Raw genomic sequence first — 18,960 nt, 5'->3', positions numbered from 1 at the left:
TGTGCGGGTAAATGACTTGGTATGCAAAGGCAAGGACCAGAATGTAATATCGCAGCTTACACAAAGAAGTGGGTTTTGGCCATGCATAAGCACCTATAAAAACAGGATACAGAGTTAGGAGGATCCTCAGGTTCTGGAACTCAATAGGCTGGATGTGGTGTTAGCGAGAGTCTTTGTCTAGATGAATAAGAAAGCGAGGGAAAGAGATGAATACCTCCCATATGAATTAATAAATTCCCAGAGGCATATATAGGAGTTAATGATGAAGTCCAGAGAAGCAGGGTGCCAGTCATCAGAGAGCTCTTTTCCCTCTACCAATACTCAAACTGAAGGGATGATCCTTCCCTCACACTGCATCTCCAGACTGCTTCTGTCTTCACCAAACCACAGACTTTACCACAGAGGCAAGCATAATCAAAATTCTTTGTAAAGTATTTATACTTGAATAAAATAATATGTCATCCAAGTAATTGAAGACCTGCCCTTTGATCTCCTGGCTGTAATCCTCATATTATTGATTCAGATCACCGCCGTCATAGCTGCAAACATTTTTATTTCCTGGCGGAGACAGGAACATTATTTGTAAATTCCTTATCTACTTGTACAGAATTTTTAGGGTTTTCTCCCTGTGTACCATTAGCCTGCTTAAAAACCTCTAGACTATCATCCTCAGTTCCAGAAGCTCCTGTTTAGCAAAGTTCAAGCACAAATTTCCCTGTCACCTCTCATTGCTCTTCTACCCATGAGATTCTCCTATAGGTCCAGTGGCCATCACCCTTAGTGTCTATTACGACCACACACATTTTTACCTAATTCTAGTATGTTTTACCCATGAGTTATGTCATGTGAAGTATGGTTCTACATTGTTGGCACTCAGAGAAGCCTTTCTTATTAGTCTCATGGCCTTCTCCAGCGGGTACATGCTAATTCTGTGCAGGCACAAGAAGTTGTACCGGCATCTTCGCATCACCAGCCTCTCTCCAAAAGCATCTCCAGAGCTAAGGGCCACCTGGACCATTCTGCTGCTCATGGGCCTCTTCGTGGTTTTCTACATTTTGGACATTGTTATCTTCCACTCAAGAATGAGGTTCAAGAATGGCTCAATATTCTACTGTATCCAGATTCTTGTGTCCCATAGCTATTCCACAGTCAGTCCTTTTGTGCTGATTAGTACTGAAAAGCGTATAATTAAGTTTTTGAGATCAATGTGTGGGAGGACAATAAATATTTGATTATTTAGTGATGGGTATGATCCCTTAATACAAAAAATGTGCTGTCATCAGAACTGTGAATTGTGGCATGGTGCCTTAAATTAAAATATGAAATCATTATTTTTCTGTTGAATCTGTTTACTATGTGAGGATGGCAGGTTATATAAAGAAAATTAAACTGTGCGGCCATCAGATATCATGTGAAGTTTTTATTTCTCCATGGGTTTTCCAAGGAGACCTGTGAGGCGATTCTCACTTGACCTGAGCTAGAACGTTGCTTTTAAATTTTTAAACAAAAATTTCTTTTTAAGTTTTAACTGTGTGTGTGTGTGTGTGTGTGTGTGTGTCTACATGGATGCAGATGCTCATAGAGGTCAGGGTTATCAGATACTCTAGAGCTAGGGTTATGGGCCATTGTGGGCCACCCAGTGTAGGAGAAGGCAATCAAATTTGAGTCTTCTAGGAAGCAGTATCCTTGCCTGCTGAGCCATCTCTCTGGCACAGTCCAGTACTTCAATATGTGAGAGCTTATGACATTTTCAACAATTCAGGTGCTGCAGTTGTTTATATTTTGGAAAGCTACATAATGACATGTTGTCTTTAGAATAAATTATTACATGATCAAGAAAACACATACACATGGAGGAAAAAAACCTATATGCAGACGACCATACTGTTATTTGCACAATGATGTTCATATAACTGGATTTAAAATAGTCATAGTCAAAGGTAGGAGAGCCACTGTCTAGAGGTGCCAGGACATGGCTTCCGAATGCTAAAGAATGTTAATCTTGGTACACGAGGAACAGCTTCAACATCTTACATGCCAGTGAGAGATATGAGTCCACATCTCAGTGAATTACTAACAAATGACAGAGCTTCAAGGAGTCAAACTGATAGAGACAAAAGAGCAAGTACTTTTTATGGGGTAAAAATATGCAAATTTAAATGGTGAATTAGACATAGGTAATTACTCAGCTGCAACATCAATACAAGTCAGCGAGAACTGTCAGATTCTAGTGTGCCTACATATTTGTATCTAGGACCTCTTCAGAGACACACTTCATGCAGGGAAATGCAAGCAGCCACACACAGCTGAACACACTCAGGGGCATGCTTCACACATATCAACATACTTAGACACAGCTCACAAAACTGAACACACTTAGAGACACACATCATACAACTTAACACACACTCAGAGACGTCCCTCACGCAGCCGAACACAATTACCCAAACATTTCACACACCTGAACACACTCAGAAGCATGCTTCACACAGGTGAACACACACTCAGTGAAACAATTCACACAGCTTAGCACACACTCAGAGGCACACTTCACCCAGCAAAAGTGTGAGGCACTGTGTGAATGACATGAACCCATTCACACCTAGAGTTGAGTGGGAAGAGAAAGACCGGAGGTCTGTTCTATGTCCTGTCTACACTTTGAGTGAGTCACAGTGTCCGGACCAGCCTGCGTGTTACCCGATGGAATGGTGTTTAGCCAGGTGATGCGAGAGAACGTTTAAAATATCAAGAGTGTGGTTGACTAGAAAGAAACCACACAACAGTAAGATGCATAAAACACGTGAGCAGAGGGGCCTGGTGGTGCAAGTCTGCAGCCCTGAAGTGGACACAGGAGGGTAGTGAGAGCAAGGACAGCATGAGAGATAGGAGTGAGCCCAGGCCAGCACACAGCAGCAACAAAACCAAAACCAAAAATAAAGAATATTTTTATTAAAAAAATACCAAAATAAACATATGGAAACTATGCAAGGGAAAGGTTTAGTATTACTTCATGCCCCTGGGTGAAGAACATGAAACATACAATGAGACACCACAATGGCACATCAGAGCAGCACCGACACTGTCTGATGTAATGGCAAATGCTAGGAGCTTTGGGGAAACGTATGGGAATTTCAGAGTCACAGACAGCTCATGGGAGCATCCAAACCTCTCATCCTAATGCAGAGAAACTAAAAAGTCTGAAATTGGTAGAGACCAATTACATATGAAGTTTGTATGAGCAAAGTTTGGGTCGCCTATGTGATGTGACACTCGCATTCCTCTGACAGATGTGTCATGGGAGATTATGAGGAAAGTTTGTGCCCAGCACCCACCCCACCCACCTCAGTTTGAAGTTTTCTAGGATGCAATGTAGTAAAACTAACAGACAGACAAAATTCCCACCAGGGATGCCATGTCTCTCAGGGCCCCAACGGGATCTTAGTCACACACAGGCATTAGAATTGCAGGTTTCAGAGAAGCATTAAAGGCACCAGTAACCCAAGCCTGTGCAGATCTCCTCAGGTAGAGACCTCCCCTGTCATGTCCATCTGAGTAAGTGCTCTGCACACAGTGCAGACTCGGAAGGTGTCCGGGTTCCAGGCAGGCTGTGGAGGAGGAGCAGCGGGGGTCAGGGAGGTTTTCAGCATCTGCAAGAGATGCTGAGCTCTGGCAGCCCCTCAGCACAGAGGACTGTGTACTGCACAAATGAGAAATTTGCAGTAAAGGATGTTTGTTTCTGTAATTTGGAATCTTCCAATTACATTGCATTAATCTTAAGCCTGTATTCTTTTTTTTTGATTGCAAAATTACACGTTGACTAGCTGGGTCATCATTCATGTTAAATGAGTGTACTTTTAATATCTACAATAAGAGACTCGATGTTTTCTTTTCACATTTCAATTACAAACCCTCTTAGCTTCTGTGGTTGTCATATCCCAAATATGAGTATTATAAGTGACTTCTGTAGATAGGGTAATTAAAAATAATTTCAGGATCATTTGAAATGAGTCCCACTCCAATTTCATCTCTTAGAGAATATTGTTTCACTACTGCAAAGTATATAACCAAGTTTTCTCATATATTTTTCTTCCTCAGTTGACCTTCAGTTGCCAACTGGTGGTGTTGGTCCCTGCCCACACTTTAGAAGTTAAGAAATGTCAGTGGAGGAGACCATGGAGAAGAAACTGCAGACAACTAACTATTCCACACCCAGAGAATATGATGATCTCTCTGGACCCTGAGGAAACAGGACCTGGTAAGTGCAGAGCTTGGGGGAGACAATCTTTATGTTTTATTAACTGAAATAAAAATCCCTTCCAATTCCTCTGCTAGGGGAAATTCATGCCCCTTTCTCTCTTCAGAAAAGCTGATGGGATATACTATCTCATTCATTTCCTCTGCTCTTTGCATAGCTTTTCTTAACTTTTTCTAGACAGATAAACTCAAATCTCCCTACTTTTATTGTTACTCACAGAGCATGTGACAAGGAGGGCAAAGCCACTTATGGAGAAAGACAGTCTCCGCTGTGACTGTGTTGTGGGGAGGGTCAGGACGGCAGGTCCTTTGGCAGCCCACGTGAGTTTCCCAGAGCTGAAAGTGGCATCTGTGGCCAAGCTCTGCAGATTTCTCTCTCATCTTAAAGGAAAGCTGCTCTACTTCAGTTTCTGGAGGAGTATGCAAACGCTAAGTGAACATTCTGGCTGCAGGTTTGAGCCCTGGGAAGGCCTATAATCATTTCAATTACAAAAATAAATGTGAGGTCTAATTTTGGCAGTTTTTCAGAAATAGTTGTCATTTCTTAGCCCAAATATTCCTCGTGATTTTGCTCATCCTATTACTGATTTTGATTTACTTTATGGCCTCTCTGAACACAGAGCTGGCATCTGCTGGTGATGGTTTGCTTTTCCTGATACACCAACCTCTCTCTAGTGTAGTTCCAGCTTTGCAGGTGGAACTGTGCAACACACAGAGGATACTGCTCTCCCCTCCTCCTAAGCCCACATGCAGTAGGCAGGAGCAATTTCCCTTTCCAGACCACTCCATGCATTGTTTATTCTCTCACAGCAAGGGTAAGAATGATGACCACATTCTAAGGGTGCATTACTGGATTTTGATCATAGTGTAAACCTGAGATTGTATTAATTAAATGAAAACCTGACGTCCGGATGTAAAACCAGTGGCTAGTTGACAGGAATTAGCCATAGAGGGTAAAGAGTGTGGGCATTTGTAAAATCAGAAGATTTAAATTTAGATGAAAACAGGAAAGGTGAGCTGTATGCAGATGGCAAAATCAAGGGCACAGTTTTATAAAATTAAGGGTGGACAAGTATCCCTGAGCCCTGACACAAACCATGCTCTGTTTGCTTTCAACACCACATGATGGGTGGGCTGTGTATATGCTATAGAGAAGGAAGCAGCCATTACTCCTGCCTTTCTTCTCCCAGGATGCAGTGCACCCACAGGACCATAGGCACCCAGCAAGCACTAGGGACAGCAAAGGTTTCTTCTTTCCCTTCCACTCTCCACGTCCCTCCAGGTCACAAGTTCAGGTCATTGTCCTGACCTCTGTTCACTGCTTTGAGGACTATTTGATGATGTCATTAATCTTATGTTGTCTATGATTTGCGTAAAGACAGAATGTTGCAGTATCTGCAGTCATGGCTTTCTGACTCTGTGCAGTACAAAGAGGGTGTTCTAGCTCTGTTGCCCTGAGCAGCTGAAGTCTTCAGAGTCTTTTCTAACAATAAATGCTCAGGATCTTTCTGGAAATTTCTTCATCCCGGTGTTTTTTTTTTTTTTTCTTCTCTTCTTTTCTTAAGCCTCTCTGCCTTCTTCCCTAATATGGCCTTTTCACATTGTACCTATTTCACAAAGCCCCATCATCGGTTTTCTTAAGCCCTTATATTCAGAATACCATCCCTCTCTCTTTGCATGAACAATAGGCCATCTTATAGCCATCCCGGAATATTCTCTCCCAAGATCCATGTTTTAGAAGTTCCTCTTAAATCACCTTGCTGAGGTCATAGACTATCTGTTGTGTCTGCTGACCACAAAGACCATGCTGAGCTGGGCAGATGTGAACTGAAGTGCCTGATCTGGGAGCGTAGGACAGGCTATGAGAGGCCCAATAGCTTGTTTCCTGAAGGGTGCACAATTTAGAGAATGTTCTCTATGACAGTGACACATTAGCCAAGACGGCAGCATCTTTCTTTGCAGGACTTACTTTGTAATATGTAAGGAATTTGACTTCATGCCTGCTTTGATGTAGAAATTGAATGGATGCAATTGGGTCTCCTGCAAAATGTGAGCATAGTGTGTTACTAGAGGGAGTTGTGTGTCCCCTGGCAAACTGGTACCCATCATTATATGAAATCATGTCTCCTGTGCTTTGTAGAATGGAAGAGAACTTTCTCTTGGTGCTGTGGAATTCACCTCCAGTAAAGCTCTTCCAGTTGTTTCAAAGCAGGGTTCTCTGAAGTCAAGATGTCGAGAATATCACTGAGGGATCAGGGCCTCTGAACCTGCCTTGCTTTCTGAAGAACTTAAGGTTTCAGGACTGTGGTTTCTGAAGTGACAATGAACATGAGGTTTTATAGGTAATGAGACACAGCACACAGGAGTTTGACAATGAGATATCTATGTAAGAATAAAGGTTTTCTCTCTCCATCTTCTCTTTCTCTCTCTTCTCTTTGCTCCTTATTCTTTTATGACTTAAAAAGAGCTAAGTAAAAACTGTGTATTCCACAGTAATAACATGTTAAATACCAAGGCTAAAATGTATGTTTCAGATTTGCTTGGGTTTAGATTTTTATTTTCTTTATTTGTTTTTGTTTATGTATATATTGCAAATAAATGTATGCTTTGTCTGCATGTACATCTGCACATCAAAAACAGGTATCAGATCCCATGGTTCTACAGCTAAAGACAGTTGTGGCCACTATGTGGCTACTGCAAATTGGTCTCACGACCTCTGATAGAGCAGTCAATGCTCTAAACCACTGAGCAATCTCTACAGCCCAGATTTTTAGCTTATTTTTAATTGCATGTGTGTGTGTGTGTTCACACATGTGTACTGATGTACACAGAGTGCACAATAAGGCTTCAGATCCACTGGTGCTGGAGTGAGTCAGAAGCAGCTGGAAGCTGCTGTTGTGGAAACTGGGAACCAATCCTGTGTTACCTGCAAGAGCAGTATGTGCTGTTCACTGCTGAGCCTTCTCTCTGGCTCCCACGCTAGTCTTTTTAGTCTTTTTATGTGGGTGTTGAGACCCACACTCAGATCTTCTGCTTCCTCAACAAGTGCTCTTATCCTTGTTGTCATTCCCCAGCCCCTTCAAGCTTGTCTTTTAGAGTGTTTCAGTGCATTTGTTATCTAACATGAACAGCATATATTTCAACACACAAACACACACATACACATGCTTGCATACTCAGCATCTATTCTGTAAATCTACAAAGGTCATCATGGCCTGGTGACAGTGTGTTACATGGAACTTGAAGACCTTTATTGCCACTTCACTGTGATTTCCTTAGGATCATGAAAAGAGAATCCATTCTGAACACAATTCATGTGTGCAGAAAATTATTTTCCTTCTCTTTACTTTGGGAAAATTGATCTTTCTCCTCCTTCCCTTCTCCCCCATTGACTGGGACCTGTGAAATACCTTTATATGTTATAGAAACATTCACAATTAAATGGAAATAATTTAATAAAACTATTCACCCAAGATACTATTGCTATATAGAATACCCAGTATATTTATCTGGCAAATTAATTAACTCTTCTTGTGATCCTATAGAATTTTTACATTTGGATTTTGTCTTTAAAAATATTTTGGCCAATTACTCATCACAATTCTGAATTCTTAAATGAACATGTATGTTTATGGATTTTAATATGTTTTCTTCCCCTTAATACCATATTCTCCGGTGACATGGTCTAAATTGTTATACAATAGCTTCATCTTATAATCTTAATTTTTAAAATGATATTTCTCTTAATGCCATCTCACTGGACAAACTATAAAATGTTAGTGCTCTCATGTGTGCTAGAAAAGCATTGTAGAGTTGGTTCTCTCTCTACCTTCCCATGGGTGCTGAGGATTGTCTCACGATCAAGCTTTCATATCCACCGTCTAATGTTGTGATCCTCTGGTCTCCACCCCTTAGGACTAGCCTACATGCATGCACCACCACACATGTCTTTGTTGGTTGCATCACCTGCTCTGTATGGATCATGCTACATGAATTTAAACACATGTGTTCTATTAGAGACATTCTGTCAAAAGACCATTTTACAAACTGCCTGGTAGAAATTTTAGACTCATGACCTTTGAGTCTGGAGAAATAACAGCACTCACTTGCAGGAGAGATGATGTCAGAATCCTAAGGAGTTCACCTTTCATGATGGCTTGGGTGCTTTCCTTTCTCTGGAACCACATGATACAATGGCCCTGAGGCTACTGTAATGGTAGTTCTGTTTGAATTCACATAGAGTCACTCTGAATTCTCATACTAAATGAGAAATAATTAGAATCTGTGTTTGGCTAATATTTGATTGCGACCAAAAGCTTGCTTGTGCTGAAACATGGTCAAGGTGAACAGAGAAACAGCAGGATTCAAAAAAGGAAAGTACATTGGAGCTCTGTAGAGGTTTGTGCAGATGTTACATTGCCCTCGCTTTCTTCCCTCACTTCTGTCTTTTTCCTTTCAGGCAGGGACGGAGCTGAACAGTCATTAACAGAGCTGCATGAACTCTCCCGTGCTACACACATAAGCCATACATGAGAAAGGCAGCAGCAACACTTCACAGAGGCCATCATGTGCTGGACACACTTCCTGACTGGTGTGTAGACTTCATCGCGTGACACTCACGTTGTATTCCAGAAACAGGAACATGGCTGGCCACATGGTCTAGAGGAGGTGACTGGACTCAGCCTAAGAGTCCTCAACGCTACACTCTGAGACAATGGCAGGTCACAGGGAGAATCTGTAATAGTCTATTAGGGATCACAATTCTCAACATTTGTAATAAAACTTTATTAAGAATGTTTAGTAGGAAAGAAACAGAGCAAAGAGGGCACTGAAATAATTGACCAGGTCCATGTCAAGCCCATGAGCGTTCTGTCCTCAGGTAGGTTGCGTTTCTAGTATATGCAGTCTTCCTAATTCAGGCTCACCACAAACAGCTGCTTGTGTCCCAGAGGATGAGAACTCTGCACGGGAGAATACGACAGTTCATAAGGACGCTCTCACAGCAGCAGTGGGAATGGCAGTGTGCTCTGTGATGCACAGTTGTTGGTTTACATGAATGCCCATGTGCAAGGGAGCTCACAAAGGACAGAGAACCATGACACTGGGAAAACACTAGGACAACGGGGACAAAGGATGTCTTCTGAGGTTGGGGTGAGCTGACGTAGAGGATTCCAATGGAGAAGGATGAACTGAGCTCAACTGGTTATGTATTCCCAAGGTGATAGCATTGGTTAATATTCACAGTCAAGGCTGTCTGGGATGAGGGGTCTCTTGCTTTTTCCCAAAAGGTTTACTCTGTGCTTCTTGACCACATAATATGAATCAGAAGAGCAAGCTGTACACTTACACTAACATTAGAAACACCTTCTTCTCTGAGATAAGCATTGGGATCTCAGGCAACAGTGTCCTTCTCCTCTTCCATGTCCTCACACTCAGTAGTGAGCACAAGCCCAGACTCACTGACTTGCCCATTGGCTTCTTGGCTATAATCCACCTACTGATGCTGCTGGTTGCAAGCATCATAGCTACTGATATTTTCATGTTTCATCAAGGATGGGACGACATCACATGCAAATCTCTTTTCTTCTTATACAGATTTTTGAGGGGTCTCTCTGTTTGTGCCACCTGCTGGCTAAGTGTGCTCCAGGCCATCACTCTCAGCCCCAGAAAGTCCTGTTTAGCAAAATTCAAAGGAAAATTATCCCCATGTCACAACTTATGGTCCTTGTTTGCCCTTTGTTCTGTCTATTCATCCATTGCCACTTACCTTTTCATGTCCATGGTTAAGACCCCTAATGTGACCTCAGATCACCTACTGTATATGACTGAATCCTGCTCTCTTGTACATTTCAGTTTCCCAATGAAATATGTAATGTCCACATTATTCATCTTCAGGGACGTTTTGGTTATGGGTATCATGATCCTCTCCAGCGGGTACATGCTGATTCTCCTGTGCAGACACAAGAAACAGGTCCAGCATCTGCACAGCACCAGATTTTCTCCAAAAGCCTCACCAGAGCAAAGGGCCTCCCAGACCATCCTGCTGCTCTTGTGCTTCTTTGTGCTCATGTGTATCTTGGATAGCTTTATGATATTCGCAAGGCATATGTTCAAAGATGATCCAATATTCTACCTTATCCTGATTCTTGTGAGCCATAGCTATGCCTCAGTCAGTCCTTTTGTGTTCATCAGTACTGAAAAGGATATAATTGGCCTTTTAATGTCCATGTTGAGAGGACAGTGACCAGAGTGTAATATCACAGCTTACACAAAGAACTGGGTTTTGGCCATGCATAAGCACCTATAATAACAGGATATAGAGATAGGAGGATCTTCGGGTTCTGGTACTCAATAGACAGGATGTGGTGTTAGTGAGAGTCTTTGTCTAAATGGATAAGAAAGACAGAGAAAGAGAAGAACACCTGCAGTATGAATTCTAATTGGTATTCATAATAAAGCCCAGAGGCATAAATAGGGGTTAATGCTGAAGACCAGAGAAGCAGGGTTCCAGTCATTAGAGAGATCTTTTCCCTTTAGCAATACTGAAACTGAGGGGGTGATCCTTCCCTCAGACTGCATCTCCAGACTGCCTCTGCCTTCACCAAACCACAGAGTTTACCACAGAGGCAAGCATATTCAAAATTCTTTGTAAAGTATTTATACTGAATCAACTAATAAGTCATACAAGTATTTGAGGACCTGCCCCTTGATCTCTTGGCCCTAATCCACATATTATTGCTTCTAATCAATGCTGTCATAGCTACAAACATTTTTATTTCCTTCCAGGGACAGAAACATTATATGTAAATTCCTTCTCTTCTTATATAGAATTTATGGGGTCTCTCCCTGTTACCAGCAGCCTGCTTAGAGTCCTCCAGGCTATCATCCCCAGTCCCAGAAGCTCCTGTTAAGCAAAGTTCAATCACAAATTTTCCTGTCACATCTCATTGTTCTTCTACCCATGAGTCTCTCCTATAGGTCCATTGGCCATCACTCCTTAGTGTCTATTAAGATCACACACATTTTGACCTTGGGTAACTATATGTATGGTACCCAATTCTAGTATCTTTTACCCATGAGTTACATCATGCAAAGTACATTTTCCACACTGTTGGCATTCAGAGAAGCCTTTCTTATTAATCTCATGGCCTTCTCCATCGGGGACATGCTAATTCTTCTGTGCAGGCACAAGAAGCTGTCCCAGAATCTTCACAGCACCAGACTATCTCCAAAAGCATTTCCAGAGATAAGGGACACCCAGACCATCCTGCTGCTCTTGAGCATCTTTTTGCTGATGTCCATCCTGGACAGCATCATCTCCTGGTCAAGAACTATGTTCCTGGATGATCCAACGTTTTACTGCATCCAACCCTTTAATGCCGCTGTCAGTCCTTTGTTGTTTATGAGCACTGAAAAACATATACATCATTGCTGATATCCCTGTGTGAGAGGCACAAAAATGTATGAATAGTCAATGTTTGCACTTCCTTTAAGAAGAGCCAATGTGATAACATTAGAACTGTCAGTCATGGTATATTGTTCACATGGTTTGGTGTACATGAAAGTATGAAGTTGTTTTTTCTATTACAATTATTTACTTTAAGCTATGTGGTGGCAAATATGTAACAGGAAATTAAACCATATGCTCTTGGAGATGTGGTAAGACTTATATCTTATATCATACATGTAAGATACATGATATATAACATTGTTTTTTATCTATCTATCTTTCTCTATATATGAATTTATATATACATAATAATGAGTCTTTAAGTGAGTCCTGTGAGAAGGAGGGCTCTTACATACCATGACAAGGGATATACCATACTACTTTTAAGTATGTGACCACTGCTGTGGGATAATGCTTTTGTACACTGTAAAGATTCATCACTTGTATTGGTTTAATAAAATATTGATTGGTCAGTAGCCAGTCAGGAAGTATAGGCGGGGCTTCCAGACTAGGAGAATTCAGGGAAGAGGAAACAGAGATACATTCACCAGCCAGATGTAGATGAAACAAGATGAGAATGACTGAGTGAGAAAAAGTACCAAGGCAAATGGCTAAAGATAGATAAGAATTATGGTTGAATTTAAGTTGCAAGAGCTAGATAAAAATAAGCCTGATCTAATAGACCAAACACTTTATAATTAATTTAAGACTCTGTATGTCTTTGGGACTGAATGATTGTGGGACTTTCTGGGAAAGAAATTTATCTCTATAGACAACTTCTAATACTTGTCAATATTTCAACTTCCTCTGTTATATCTATTTAACATTTATTGTCATAAATAGTCATTGTTCGAAAAGAAAAGGAATTACACACATAATGGCAACCAAGCTTCAGTTCGGGTGTCTCTTCCTTTGCTTTGTTCTGCCATATTGGAACATAGACAAATCATGAAGTTGCTACACAAAGTAAGATAACTCAGTGAGAGAAAAAGAAATATTGCGTAAATTGACCGTGAGAGGGTGGAACACACAGTATTTAAATTCAGAGTGACAAAATATCATGCCATTTTGGAGGTTCAAGAAAGCTTAAATGAGGTCACGTTTCAGGACAGCCAAGCTTAGGCAGTGAAGGAAACCATCAAAAACAGAAAGATGGTGAAGATATGATTGAACAAAGGGGCCATGTTCCCACTCCAGCAAGCAACAGAACTTGGCAGCCTCATTCACGTGGTTCTGGCTTCAGAGTCAAAGAAAGAAGAAAGGGGTTATGGCATCTCCCTCTACAACTAAGGAAAGCTGTGAGGCCAGGTATATGTCAGGGGTGTCCATGAATGGAGGCCTAGAGAGGCCATTGCGTTAAGTCGCAAAGGTGAAACCTGGATTGACTTGGAGACTCAAAATATTGGAGATGCCAGAGTCATGTGATACCTAATGGGGAAGTGTAGCTACCAAGGTTTTTTCCCTTCTCCTGGCGATTAGCAGGGCCGTGTGACCTCCGGCTCCCTGGAGATTCTGCACTAGCTCTGGCTTGAGGGGATAACTTAGCAAGAACCTGGTTCTCTTTGTTATGGTGATTCCACTTGTATTCAAGGTTTTAGCAGTGGGCCCATAGCATGCCTCCCCCAGCTGATCCTGCCTGAGGAAGCTTTAATCTTCTCCTCCTGCTCCTGGGTGGGAGGAGGCCTTGCCTTTTCCATCCCTCTGGCCCACTGGTATATGTACCAAACTTGAGTTTAATAAAGTGCCCATTTACTCTGGTAAATGAGCAAAGGTCTCTTTTGTGTGTGTCTCTTTTTAAACCCTCAGGACAATCGTCCATTCTCGTGGGCCCGGGGAAAGCACGCGCCTGATTCGGGTGTGGGTATCCACTGGAAAGTGCGGACTCTTACAGGGAAGCTGCTAACAGGGAGGGGAACCAGCTCAAGGGAAAGAAGCTGTTGTAGTCAACAAAGCTGAAAGGAGTTGAAGGTCTGAGAGCACTTTGACATTTGACTTGCATGGAGATGCGGAGTTAGGAGTTTGCCCAGAGGGTTTGTGGTCTTTCTTTGGTTCAGTGTTTCCTCACTATGCTCCCTTCAGTGTTTGGGAATGGTGATGTGTATCCTGTGCCATTCATTATATGATGAAAGCTATTTAATTTTGATTTTACAGGGGATTAGAGTTGAAAGATTTCATCCATCTCAGATGAGATTTTAGACTTTTAAAAAAGTCTGATACTTTTATGTACTAATGAAAGAGCACCTGGAGGGTGTCTCACACGTGTGGAGACCCGTGCCCAAGAACCAGGTCCGAGAGCCACTGGATGCAAGAACAAGAGGCAAACTTTATTGTTCACAGGCCTGTGGGTGCTGTAGTCACATGGAGAACTGAGCACCCCGAGCTACGTCTTGGGGTATCTTTATATAGGCAGAAGCAATGTTACAGAAGCAAAAGCGCGGTTACAGGGGTCCCATTGGCCAGTTTGAATGAGGCGAGGGGTGAATTTGAGGGCAGGCCTCGTGGTCCTTGGCCTGGATCAAAGAAACCAGATAACTGACCAGACCCTATCTCAAGCACATATGGTCGTCTTTTGAAGTCTTTGTTTCCACTCAGGCCAGAATGTCTTGACCATAAATCCCCTGTCCTGCATCCTGATAAGGCTGTCCTGGATATCTCGCCAGATGTCTGACCATAAATCCCCTGTCCTGCAGCCTGACAAGGCTGTCCTCGTTCTGACCTCAGGTATCCTGCTTTGCTCAGCATTCCAGGGGCCCTTCTCTGAACTGAGCTTCTTTGCAAAATGACATAACTGTGGCTAAAATGAGTTGGGGTCCTTCACTATAATAATTTATGAAGTTAGATTGAATGTATTTTGTATTTTGATATGGCTTTAAGCCTATGGAGGCCAGGGAATGGAATGTGGTGGTTTGAATAAAAATGGCTCCCATAGGCCCATAGTGAACAACCCTGTTAGGAGGTATGGTATTGTTGGAGGAAGTATGTCGCTGGGGGCAGGCTTTGAGGTCTCAGATGCTGAGTCAGGCCTAGTATTTCAGTCTTTTCTTGCTTCCTGAGGATTAAGATATACAACTCTCAGTGCCTTCTCCAGTGAGAGGCCCAGGTCCCCACAGATTCACTGAGTCCATAGCCCTATCCCAACCCGAGCAGCCTGGTTCTGGGTTCAGAGCCAAGGAAAGAAACACAACCTGAAAACGGGACTAGAGCCAGGGAAAGAAACAGTTTGTCCCTGAATCTAGAGTCAGAGAAAAGCCCCAGAACCCTGGAACTAGTAAAAAAAAAACAACACGCTGCTACAGACCGGCTCAGGGGAGCCACTCAGACCGTGAGGGAATCAAAGCGAAGGCACAGGAGAAATCAGGATACGGCTAGGAAAGTGACAAACAGACCACTCGCAATGTATTTAAGACATGTTGTTGCATTTTTACTTACTTCAGTGCAGGATTATATATATTTTTTTACAATCAAAGAACTTGGCAAAGGCATACATCATCAAATCATAAAACAGAAAAGAACAGCATAAAATAGTTTACAAAAAGAATCTTTGAAGATGCTTTGACTTGGGCACAAGGACTTCTGCTCTCTCACACTTTGCAAAACAACCTTTTTCTTCTTGCCTTCAGAGAGACCACTGCCCTTGAGCTAGACCATCTTTATCAGCTTGCAGGTGGCTAGCCGATTTGAGCTAAGTGACCTTGTGTGCCTGGGTGAGAAAGAAAAAGGTTATTATCTCCCTGTGAAAGCTTTCTGCTAGGAAATTTCTAATACACAGTCTTGAATCTCTCTGAAGTTTACTTTATATCACTAACCTCAACTCTCCTCCCTTCTCAATTCTCAGGCTCAGATATTGTCAGCTTAAGCTAGGTCTTTTTCTTCCCATAAGAAAGGTTTCATAGGCCTTCTATTTACAATTGTACATATTTCTCAGGCAAATGTCTAAAGCTTCTAAGGTTTTTCCTAGTAAAATTAACTCCTTTTGTTCCACATCATCAAGGAATTGTCCTAATGATGATTCTGCCAATTCCCAGAACTGTCTACTTTTTCAAGGTTTTAATTAATAGTGGAGCAGAATTCAAAAATGTCCTCAGCAGTCTTGTTTGTATCCGCACCTGCCTGGAATAGTCTGATCTGTTAGCAATATGTAAGGATCACAAAGAACACACAGACAGGGGAAAAGACAGACATATGGCTTCCAAGGACAGTCAGGTCGAGTCAATACAGATGGCGACTCAGGTGGCATTACACCACAACTGATTGCCAAGGGACAGCCTGGGACTCATCTCCATGGAGCATGGATCCCAATCCTCCAGCAACACTTGCCTGCCTAGTCAGCATTTCTGTTACACTGGCGAGACAGCCGTGGATGTAGCAACACGCCAAGTCCGTAGATTAAGAGCATAATAAATATATTTGCCTTGACCCCATGATTAGGGTTAACAAGATATAAAGAACCAGAAGAGGAAACACATTTTACCCCAGGAAATGATGCCATTTCTCTTCCTAAATTGAAACCAGCCAGTCCCTGAACATGGAAAATGGACCAATCAGAGCCTCTGGCAGTCACTGGCAGTTGGAATTTCCCCTCAGGCCTGGAAAGCCCCTTTACCTCATCAGCGGGCAGCCAATCCTAAGCCTGCACTTCTAGAATATTCCCTCATGCCACTAAGGGGCAGCCAATCACAATAAGCCCCTGTTTTTCCTGCCCTGGGTCTCTCTCCTGCGCTGTTCCAGTTGCTGCTGCTGCTGTTGGCTTCACTGTGGCTGTTGCTGCTACTGCTATAGCTGCTGCTGCTGCTGCTGCTGCTGCTGCTGCCACTTTGGACAGGCAGAGGGAGCCAAACTACCTCATGAATAAGGACTCATTGTTTTTGCATCTGTGTTGGTCTCATGGTAGTGATTTGGGTTCTGGAATTCAGGCATAGCTTGTGTTGTGTTCTGTGGGAACACAAACGCCTACTACGACCACCCTCCACTGAGGCTCAAAGACACAAATTAAACAGGTACCTTCCTCTTTTTTCTTCTTTTTGCCCAGGCTACTTAAGCAGGTTGTTCCTGCTGGCCAATCTTTATCCTCAGGACATAACCAGATGCTACAAATCTCTGGGTCCATAGCTAGGGGCTCTTAACGCTGTAAGAGCAACTGGTCAAAAGTCTGGTTAGAAATCTTTTGGATCTGTTGTTGAAGATATCTAGGCAAGATGTTTATGAGACATGATGCAATTCGTTGGACAAAGAAAAATTAGGAAGAGAGAGTTTAAAAAGTGTAGAATCCAACTCTGTATCTGACGTTTAGTGATCCATTGGCTAGAGGTATCAAGCTGTTTCTGGTTTTGAAGATCATATGGAGTTGGTGGATCTTGTTTTTCACTGCTGTAAGAACCTTCGAGGAGCTTTGGATTACTTCTACTGTGTCTACACCACAGGGTCTAGAGTGTGGGATGGGCATTCTCAGTTTTTTAGTATGTTTGGTGGATGGGCGACTGTGAGAAATGCTATAGTAAAGCTTACACTGACATCCATTTTCCATCTGGGGCACCATGGGTCCCTAGTTAGGATGAAAAGATCCTGTTCTTCAAAAAGGCAGAGTGTTTTCCAGAGTGCACAACATGTTTCCAGCAGTTCCCAGACCCTACCATGTGAGTGGTCTGGTTGAACTACTGAGTATGTATTTCCTGAACCTCAAATTCCCATACATAGAGTCTGCTCTTGATGGGGTTGAGTAAGGAGAGGGGGAAGAGGTAGGGCATGACACAGTAGGGTGGGGCTTGAGTCTTTATGGGCTTGTGAAGCCTCATTCTTCTGGGATGAGAGGCAGACTGGTAGTCTCTATAATTTTAGGGATTTCTTGTTGACAGGCATGGGAGAGAGCTATCACTGCAATCTGCTGATTCATGGTTGGATCGGAAGGGCCTGCACTACAACCACTATGGTTACTGAAACAATAGCATCTCCTCCTGCTTACATACTCCTTCATATTGGGGGAGCCGCCATCAGTGTGCCATGTGTAAGTGGCCTGAAGTAGTTCTGTCTCCTTTTCAGTAACATAGAGAGAAGGGGTGAGTTAACTCTGGAAGTTGTAGGGCTGGAACCTGGAGGAGGGCCTGTTGAAGTTTACAGAATGGCTTGCTGACAGGGGTCAGAAGAGGCTAGTGTGAGGGTCAAGGGCAGCTTTACATAGGTGTTGTGCAAGAAGAAAGAAAGAAAAATTTAAGAGGATAAGAAACTGGACATTTCTAGGAAATTTCATCTTTTGTAGTAGGGAATCTGAGTCACTGGGTTAACAGATTAACAGCTTTCTGTCTGGGACATGCTTAAGTCCCCTGAAGGTCGGAGAGAGACGGGGCATTAGGCCTTAGTTATACATTTGATCAGACTTTGTAGTTGGATGATTTCAGGATGGTTTTTGTGTCCCACACCTGTGGTTCTACTTGAGAGGCTGGTAAAGGAAAAGTATTGTCAGATTGTTGGGTTTGTAGGAGGAGAGGAACAGCTGGTGATCCTGGGAATAAGCAGAAGTAGGGCACAAGACAATTAAAGGCCCTATTTTGGTTAGGGGTCTCTGTTCACCAAGCAGATGGGAGAGGTTGGTACAGTGGAAGAGTTGGCGAGGAGAATACCTCTAAAGATGTAACTAAGTGGTCGGTGTTGTTGGAGGCTGTTCCTGGCTGTCTAGTCTAGAAATAACTGCACAGAAACTGTATTTATTAAATCACTGTGTGGTCTATTATAGCTTTAGACTCTTATTGGCCAGCTCTGACATCCTAAACTAACCCATATTCATTAATCTGTGCATCACCATAATGTCGTGGTCTACCAGAGTAGTTACAGTGGGCTCTAATGGAGGCGTCTGTCTCCCACGTGCATCTACATGGCTTCTCTCTGGTTCTCCCTACTCTCTCTGTCTCTGTCTCTCTGTCTGTCTCTCTCTCTCTCTCTCCAAATTTCCTGCTTCATGAGACATCTGCCAGATACTGTGGACCTGTAGGCTGAAGATGGGTGCCCCAATGATACAAAAGAACTTTGGGTAACAGTGCAGGCAGCGAAATGTTTCTGTCATTTCTAGAGTTTAGGAAGTTGCTTACAATGCACTTCTTCTGTTAACTTAGGTAATATTATGTCCTTCTGGGGTCTTTGATGGAGTTGAAGAATAGATAGCTATAATTATAGTTTTTCTTAGTTATGATAAAAGATACATTTTAACTGTAATTCTTGCTTGATATCTGTTTTATTATATGTAATTTTACTATGTTAAAGTCAAA

At 42.5% G+C, this 18,960-nt stretch overlaps 1 protein-coding gene and 2 pseudogenes across 1 annotated transcript; all 3 read left to right on the top strand.

Moving 5' to 3' along the window:
- Positions 1–11: 11 nt before the first annotated feature.
- Positions 12–1,232, top strand: LOC125388415 (vomeronasal type-1 receptor 44-like; annotated as a pseudogene).
- An 8,339-nt stretch (positions 1,233–9,571) lies between these two features.
- LOC125388416 (vomeronasal type-1 receptor 48-like) lies at positions 9,572–10,498 on the top strand. Its single transcript, XM_048416471.3, has one exon. The coding sequence runs from the start codon at positions 9,572–9,574 to the stop codon at positions 10,496–10,498; it is 927 nt and encodes a 308-aa protein (XP_048272428.3).
- A 116-nt stretch (positions 10,499–10,614) lies between these two features.
- LOC125388417 (vomeronasal type-1 receptor 45-like) lies at positions 10,615–11,689 on the top strand (annotated as a pseudogene).
- Positions 11,690–18,960: the final 7,271 nt, after the last annotated feature.

This window comes from Myodes glareolus, chromosome 6, assembly GCF_982192425.1.
Source record: "Myodes glareolus chromosome 6, mMyoGla1.1, whole genome shotgun sequence".
Taxonomy (NCBI): Eukaryota; Metazoa; Chordata; class Mammalia; order Rodentia; family Cricetidae; genus Myodes; species Myodes glareolus.
The sequence above is the reverse complement of the archived record's forward strand: the minus strand, read 5'-3'. Positions and strand labels throughout refer to the sequence as shown.

Excerpts from the sequence above, each read along its gene's own strand:
- LOC125388416 (XM_048416471.3), top strand. The coding sequence starts at position 9,572 with ATGAATCAGAAGAGCAAGCTGTACACTTACACTAACATTAGAAACACC.